Source organism: Mercenaria mercenaria, chromosome 4 (genome assembly GCF_021730395.1).
Source record: "Mercenaria mercenaria strain notata chromosome 4, MADL_Memer_1, whole genome shotgun sequence".
NCBI classification, from domain to species: domain Eukaryota; kingdom Metazoa; phylum Mollusca; class Bivalvia; order Venerida; family Veneridae; genus Mercenaria; species Mercenaria mercenaria.
The window spans coordinates 30462710-30471666 of NC_069364.1; the positions used below are offsets into that span (position 1 = coordinate 30462710).

At 34.5% G+C, this 8957-nt stretch overlaps 1 protein-coding gene across 1 annotated transcript; it reads right to left on the minus strand.

The window, feature by feature from the left end:
* Positions 1-650: 650 nt before the first annotated feature.
* On the minus strand, positions 651-8329 carry LOC123553332 (phospholipid scramblase 1-like). Its single transcript, XM_045343069.2, has 8 exons — positions 8102-8329; positions 7077-7133; positions 6257-6385; positions 2991-3074; positions 2101-2174; positions 1297-1418; positions 887-1001; positions 651-764 (listed from the first exon to the last, which is right to left on the minus strand). The coding sequence occupies exons 1-8, from the start codon at positions 8139-8141 to the stop codon at positions 651-653; spliced, it is 735 nt and encodes a 244-aa protein (XP_045199004.2). The 5' UTR covers positions 8142-8329.
* Positions 8330-8957: the final 628 nt, after the last annotated feature.

Sequence of the window (8957 nt, forward strand, 5' to 3'; positions counted from 1 at the left end):
AGTTCCAAACTAATGCTTAATCTAAAATATTGTATAAAACAAATATTTGTTAAAACAACTTCATCTTCTGTAAGCGAACGAAAAGATTTATAAAACAAAACCCGTCTTCCTTGAAACATTCACCATTCCTCTTTTATCAAGGTAAATATTTTCATCATTTCAAATTGCTGTTTTTAGCATACAGTTTACGTCATTTGTTTCAGATGAAGCTCCAACAATAATATATGTATGATGTGTTGTAAATACATTTGTTTGATTTCATGTAACAACATCTAACAAAGGATAAATGAAAACACCAAATGTTGGATTATCATTCTTTTTACTCTAATGCAGCGTAGCTGTGACAGGAATGGGAAGTTATTTCTCTACAGATCTCTTTTTTACTTCTTGATTAAAAAGAACTTCTAGAGAATATAATGTTACACTTGAATGTTGAAATAAGCATTCGCTAGAAATACTACCCATTTATATTTACATTGGATATGTCATTTAGACCAAAATTCCTAATTTACTACAATTTAATTGCGATTAGAAACAAACTATTTGAAATATGTTCGTCTTACTCCATAAAGAGTTAATACCTGAACTATATTAGGTTGAAATATCGAAACCAGTCAAAACCGTTCTTTCTAAATTCATGTGAAAAACAATCAATGACTCGGCTTACATTTCAGGCTGAAATCCTTGAGCCTGTAATAAAATTCCATCCTGCCCCAAGGCTTAGTGATTGTTGCTATTTCTGACTGGCCGTCTGCCGATTTAATCTGCAAATATTAGTCAGTTTAAACATATAAATTAACTTTTAACACATTGTCGGGAATTCACTCTTTAAAACTGATTCTACATTTCACTTATGTAAGATTACTAAACAATAATGTGCACTAACCGTAAACTCTTGCTGGTGCATTGGTGATGACGTTGAGCACAAAGGAAACGATATCGAAAATATATCCTCATCCTCAGCATTTGTAATCGCAAATAGGGAAGACATGCAATTTTTCCTGCAATGATGTATACACATTATTTATTATGTCTCACTAAAAACAAAGAAATAGATCTTCAAGAAATTTAACTGACTTTTAGGCTTCAAAGTTGTGAAACTTTTTTTATATCAGCATGAAAAGCAAGCAACGTATTAGCTGTCGCAGACAGGTCTCGAAATTTCGTCAACCAAAATCACTTATAAATTAAAGGTGTGATTCTTCCTTAGAACGTCCTCCTTTCGTTGTTTTCTTCTTTTTTGTAACTAAAATATTAACCTGAATCAGAGCGACTTTTGATTTGACAAATACTTACCGACTTTTGATGTAGCCGATGGTATGTCCGACCGGTGCTTCGATTTGAATCAAATGTTCGCAACAACCGCAACATGGGCAACAAGAACAGCAAATAGGTTGTCTCGATATCCTCATAACCTCCTGATAACAGTATAGCATTAAATAACAATAGATATAATAGCACCAACACAGTGGAAGAAAAACGTTTTCTCTATTTTGCAAGCGCAACCACTCTATTAAATAGTATGAATTTAATAATTTCTACTACTTTCGAGAATTGGAAAATGTAGGACTAGCATTTATTTTTGTTGCTGTTCAAATAAAGTGTTTTTGTCTGTTATATTGTCCGTGTGTACTTGATAACAAACAAACCCTTTGAATCACGATTTTGAGTATTGATACACTGAAACCAAAAGATTTCTTCTTGACAAAAAGCGTTCGGATAATAGAAGAAACAATGAATACATGTATCACTTCACACAATCTGTGCAAGTTAAAGCATTCAGTGTAGCATTTTTCTAGAGTACCGGTATTACTTTTATTCTTTTGAAAACGCTGGGATAGCTAGCATGTTCAATAATGTCTTGCTTTACATCTACATGTATTAGTGTCCGTTCAAAGGCAAAAAAAAGCTTAATACATATTATTTTTTGAAAGGGAGATATTTCCCTTTTTGCAGCAAAAAGATCCGACACAGTGAGTAAGAAATTGAAATACTTCACTGCTACATTTCTGTAGTGTATTAAGTACATAAGCATAAAGTAAATAATAAAAAGAATTGACAGGATGCAAATCAAAGTATGATGATTTTACGAATACATACGCAACCAAGATTGTCTGATAAATGAAATGTATAGCCTCTCTGTCCTGGAAGGCACACTCCACTCATGTCCTTATCTGGAAATGAAAAATGCAATGTTCGACATAATGTGTCTTCTGTAGAATAAGTACAGGGAAATCGCGAATATGTTTTACTGAAAAGCTTCTCTGTACAACTTCGATGTTTCTCATTACAGGGCTGGTACGGCCGTTCTGCGCATGCCCGGAATAGTTAGGGTTTTAGTATCACCATGGTTACAAAATATATACATTTAAGATATATTTCGTTCCAATTTAGTTAATCCGGTATATACCGGAGTCTGTAACATATCACAGGCGCACCAGCTCTGTTTTTAGTCACAGCCATACACCTTACTTAATAAAGTAAGTCAAGAGCCGCAGAACAATGTGATGTTCCATAATTTTAGGATACTTGTAAAACAAAGTCATAGAACGCCGCCCTGAATGCCTTGTGTTCTATAATTCTATGTTTAATTAGCATATTAGCATGATAAGGTTATGTGTATTTTTATTTTAAATTCTTAAGAGAACCATATCCCCCATCCCCGACAAATCTATACATCAGATAGAGTAGCCTTGAAGAATAAAGATAAGCTTGGTACGATACTGGCCGGTCAGCATCAAAGAGTATAGATCAAAATCGAAAAATTCCATGAAATATATTTGGGCAGTATAAGTGGTAACAGGATTAAATGAAAATTCGTATCTAAGTTAAATCCAATGACAATTTTGGGACAATCTGGTCTTTTGACCGAACCAACTTAGTCTAAACTAGTATCATACAATGCATACCGGGTGTAAAAACGAATTTCAGCCATTTTAAAGTGAAAGACATGTCCTGACCTAAACGAGATGCGTCAAATTAGTCCTTACCTTCAGTTACAAAATATATTTGTTGTCCCATAAAATTCTCAACTTTAAACCAACTGTTGTTCACCATCGGCCTACCCATGCGACCTAGAGAAAAATATTGAAAAAAAATGTGTTAAAAAGGATAGTCTAAAACCTCTAAGACTGTCGGGTTTTAAGCAAAACTATTGTTTACAAACTTAAAGAGCATGTTCACGCATACTAAACAACATCAAAGAAACCATCAAGCATGATTTTTCTGCAGTTTGTATCCAAACAGAATGTTGTAATTTATAAATATGTGAAAGATGATGGACCGCTATGGAAAATACATGATTTATAATTAAATTCAATAGTCGTTATTGTTTTCTTAGTGTGCAAACGTCACAATAGTTCATTTTGATATACACTCGTTACGCGGGAACAAAAACGTGTTCAAGACAAACCGACGTTAGACGAAGCAGTGCGCTGTTATACATAAGCTTCTCAAAGGGGATGGAGATTTGAAAATCTGCTGGAGTGCATTGCTTGAATGGCATTGTAGATTCTGAAGCGAGAAGATGTATCCAACTACCAAACAAGCACACGGACCTATACGAGGAGTGTTCGATATGAATTGCTTATTGTCCTCAAGCTCGATATCCACGTGGGGCACGATAAAAACCAATACCTACCTGTATAGGGTTATTCAATACCTACACAACGGTGTATAAATGTACATGTTAGACTAAGTGTAAGACATAAAATTTGCCATTTGAATACACGCAATCATTGACCACTGTAGTAAAAATGGTTGATAGAAGCGTCGACAAGAAAGAGGAAATACGGGCTTACATCAAAGCTCGCTCAAAACTTGGTTGTTCTTTGAAGCAGCTGATGACTGAACTTTCTACTGCTTATGGACCTTCTTGTGTTTCTTATGACACAGTTCGGCGGTGGAAAAAGAAATTTGAGTCTGGTGTAGAGTCCATCAAAAATGCACCGAAATCAGGTAGGCCAAAATCTGCATCTCGTAGAGAAATCGTTTCCAAAATAAAGGAAATCATTGAAGGAGATGCCAGATTTACAGTTCGTGATATTGCACGGAAGGTAGGCTATTCACTATCAATGGTTCACCTTATTTTGAAGAAGCATTTGAAAGTCAGAAAGATTTCTGCTAGATGGGTGCCACATCTGTTGACTGATGAGCAAAAGAGGCAACGGGTTAAAGTGGCCAAAAAGCTGCTTCAAATGTTTCCAAAATATGACAAAAAGCAGTTTGCCAATGTCGTCACAGTTGATGAAACCTGGGTCCATTATTTTGAGCCCGTCAGAAAGGTTAGCAATAATATCTGGGCCACTAAACACAGCAAACGCCCAATAATTGCCAAACGTTCTTTGAGTGCAAAGAAGGTTTTGTATGCAATCTTCTTCTCTGGTGAAGGAGTCAAAATAAAAGTGCCGGTGAAAAAGGGCAAAAGCATCACCGGAAAGTACTAAAAAGACGTAGCACTGAAGAAACTGAAAAAGTGTTATCAGAAACGACGCCCTGCCACTTGTTTTAAACATGTCCGTCTTCTACATGACAATGCCCCCGCTCATACCTCCGCAATAGTTACGGCGTTTTTGAAGAAAGAAAAAGTAACTGTTTTGCCTCAACCCCCGTATTCCCCAGACCTTGCCCCATGTGATTTCTTTTTGTTTCCGAAATTGAAATCATTCCTTGCTTGGCGGAAATGCCAGTCCCGACAGGCACTTGGATCTGCCATTCATCAGTACCTTATTACTGTGCCCAAATCAGCGTACCGTGACACCTTCAAGAAGTGGATACATCGGCTGAAACTTTGCATTTCTAGCCAGGGGAGTACTTCGAGGGCATGAAATGAGCCCTTTTGGGCTAACTTGAAATTTGAAGTCTCCAGGTAGAAATAAGCAATTCATTTCGAACATCCCTCGTACATTTTTTTTCACTATAATAAAAAATCATATGTATTATTTACGACTGTTAGAAATTTCATAAAAATCTACATTAAAGAAAAACATCTTTTCGCGAAAATGTTATCAAAATGTGATTTTCCCAAAGACGCCCTTCAAAAAAAAACTTGCTTGAGGTCAAATTATTTCAAAACAGTCTAGCAAAAAAAACAAAAAAAAAAACACGACCTTCTCTTTTCTATTTCCCGAGAATATTCTGAAATTTTGAAAACTCAGGGTTTAATCAAGTTCATTATAGTAGAAAAAAAGTTTGATCGGAACGTGCAGATGTACCTTCAGAGGTGGACCGTTCTTTCAAAACTGTAGCTGCTGTGACAAAGGCAAACATTGTTAATGAAAAGGCTGATACAGAAAATGCTTGACTTTACATGATCACGGACGTGTTGCCACTTGACTAAATGACCAAATGTTTAAAATATGCCATACCTCCTTTAAAACACAAGAATAAGATGTAAAATAGAAGAAATAATAAAAGGAATAACAAGCAATGAGCAATGGTATTATAACAATAAGAGAAATCCAGTCATAGCAAAATGGACAAGAAATGTCAAAATTCATTGTTTTTTTATATTTAGTTAATGTAACACTGGTACGAGTTTCTAGCAGAAAGAACGCATATTTCAAGTAAATATTTAAGGCAGAGATAAATTAATCTTACAAAAACATTTTCAATAAGAAACACCCAAGAAGGTGTTGAACTGGCACCCACATTATATGTTACAATATATTAGTTAACAAAAGTCATATTATAAATTAAAATCTGTCTTGCAACAGGCAAAGGTCATTTAAATAGAGCACCAACGATAACCTCCAGATCGTAAGCTTTCTAATTTTTCCTGTTTTCACTGCTGAATAAAATACTTCTCATAATTGCTTAAAAGTTTCCTTAGCGTTGATGTGATATTCAACAGTGTACAAAAGGGAGACTATTGTGCAGAATTTGCGTACAGAATAGCAAGTTCAGAGGGACTTTGAGTTTTCAAAAATAACGAATATCCCTTGCATAAGAGTATGTTTCATTTTTATTCAACACCGAAAACACACCTTAAGTCATGGCATGTGTATTCAAGCGTTGTAAAATGTAAAATGTTTCATGTTAATAATTGATAATACCAAGCTATAAAACTGGTTTATGACCTATGAATAATGCATGTGTAAGGAAATCAATAAGAAAATTCATTTGGAAAATAGAACACTAAATTATAACAGCATCTGTTTGACTGAGTCTGATCATGAGATTTAATGACATGTTAAACACCCCTCCCGTGCCACAGTAAGTCGAGCAAAACGAATGAAATGATAAAAGTATATTTCACCTGGTGCCACTTCCATAAATTGCCTCACCATTAGCCCATCAATAATGCTTAGACATTCAAGACCTGAGGGACAACCAACCGTGCTTTCTGGTTTAGCCATCCAGAGATTTGTAGCAGGTGGATTAGAAACTGAAATTTAGTTTAAATAAGAATTTACATTGAATAAGCATCAAAGTTTTGTGACATATATGTTTGATTTGAAGTATTTAAACATCAAGGTAGTAGACCCTTAATGACAATGAGCAATTTTCAGTTTATTCCATTTTCTCCGTATGCGGTTTCGTAATTGCCCGCCTTGTACGGTAAGTAGTTACATTAACGACAAAAAGAGTCGGATACGGAGAGAACGGTACCGTACGGAAAATGCCAAGCATCATAACAATAACTAAAATTGTCACACTTGGGCTCCAGAACAGAGTTCTCATAATGGAGCTTCTGTTATAAAGAGCAAAGGAAAAGGGAATTAAGACGTGCCTGCGTGCGTTCATGCGTACGTGCGTATGTGCGTGTGTGCCCGTGAACGCAACAAAAAAAATAAATGTCTCAAAAACTTTTCAGAATGTCTAATAAAATTGTACACTTAACAGATCATGCTACTAACTGCACGTAAAATAACACAGTTTTGACATACAAGTTTGTTTTCTTATGAGGGTGAGCATCTAAGTTTCGTAAGAAATAAATTGATTTTAATTTTACTATTCCCATTGCTTCTAAAGTAATAAAAGCAATTGTAATCAAATACAACACGTAGACGTACCATTTACATGTATTTTTATGTCAAGACAAATAGACAAGGACGTTCTTTTTTTTAGAAACTTACATGTACCAATAGATTGCCCACCATATTGTGTCTGTTGTACGTATTCGGGATCAACTGCTGTAAAGTATAAAAAACAGAAGGTTAGGGTAGATTTTCTAAAAGCACAAAACACCCAATACAAAGCCAGAGAGCTAGCATTGCAAAGTAGGCCTGTAACAAAAAAAACTATTATATAGTTTAAAGATATAACGGACGGGTTGCTTCAAAATTCTAAGAACAAATACATATTGATTAAACGAAGAAATTTTGAAATGGGTTAATGGGTAAAAAAGGGTGGAGGTAATTGTGGAAGTGAAAAACAAGCAAGGAGGACATAACAAACAAACAGACAAGCAGGAAAAAGAACAACACAATTGACACCAACCAGGGACGGCCGGTGGCCACCTTACCTCACTCAAAGTAAAAGGAGACGGGGCGCAATGCAATGGGTGATGATGTAGGAATAATTAAGGAATAAGGAAAGAAATATCAACAACAAACAAGACAATATATATATGTAACATAGAATTCGAAACGGGCAAAAATGAAGTTGAAAATAGAAGCACCGCCTTGGAAAGATCAATAACATATAAAATATATATAAATCTGAGGGTTTCAACACGTTTAGGCACGCCGACCTAAAACTTCCCTATTTTAGACAAGTTTGACAAATAAATAAAATAACATCCCGCTGAGAAAGACATTTCAATAGTTCTAAACAATAAGAAAAAAAATTAATGTGACAAATAATTAATCAATACATCATTCATCATAACAAAACAAATGAAATATGTTTTTCTGTACGAATATACATTCTTTTTTGTGCAACTTATATTCATATTATGTTTAATAATGTGCATTATTATGTTAGGTCATAGCGTACAAATAGCTCTATTCGGAAAAATTAGGACGTAGAACATCAAAAATATCAAAAATGCCATTAGAAAGAGCAGAAATAACTACCTGATGCGATATTTCCCTTACAGCATACTATATATACACACAGATTTTGTCAACTTCCACTCGCAAGAAGCTACAAATCTTACCGTTTGGTGGTGGTGGTACTACTTGTCCTTCGTTTATCATTATTTATAAAATTGCAGATGAAGATATGATCTCCTTCTTCTATATTTGTTAGCTCGCAAGGGAAACACTTTCCTCTTAAGGACTCACTTGTACACATTTAAACATGTAACGTATCCTTTACTAACAGATAAAACGAACAATTTATGTTTTCTTTCTCTATAACAACAGCAGTATTTCAAAATGTTGACACGTTTAATTGGGCCATTACAAATTGCCGTCGCACAATGATACTTAATGGTGGTATCCGTAGTTATTTCTACTTTTGAATTATAAATGATTACATTATGGATGAATACAGACAAATTTACAATTAATTGAATAGTTTAATTGTATAGTTTGCTGGAAATATCGATTGCTAGAAATATCAACACAAAAGATGACAGGATAAGTATAGAATTAAAACAAAATGAAAAGCTGATATTCACAAAACAAAATTTTGTTTTATGATGTATACGAGTTAGTAAATGGTATAAAAAACCGTTTTCAAATAGTAGTATTTTCCATGAACATGTGTCATTTCAGATGTACAAATGTATGTATTTACGTAAAATTTTACAATACTTACATGCAGTTCAGTACGCATTTCAGCAGAAAGAACGAACTCATAAAATGTTAACTGTTTACGGAAACCAACTAACACCGTAATTCAACCAATAAATTCTCCTAAAGAATTTTCTGAATATGTATCAAAATTAATAAGCATGCTGACATTAACGCAGTTCGTGCTGATGCGAGACTAGAGTATTTGATATCAAGTTAAATCTAAGCTTGAGACAGTTCTCTACGAAACAAGTGCCAATAAGCCTATTTTTAAGA

What these genes read in the sequence shown, in the direction of transcription:
- LOC123553332 (XM_045343069.2), bottom strand. Translation starts at nt 8,141, where the DNA reads ATGATAAACGAAGGACAAGTAGTACCACCACCACCAAACG. An exon ending in AGTACCACCACCACCAAACG is followed by an intron (nt 7,134 to 8,101) that starts GTAAGATTTGTA and finishes TATACTTTACAG; the next exon opens with CAGTTGATCCCGAATACGTA. An exon ending in ATCGGCTACATCAAAAGTCG is followed by an intron (nt 1,002 to 1,296) that starts GTAAGTATTTGT and finishes ACATCATTGCAG; the next exon opens with GAAAAATTGCATGTCTTCCC.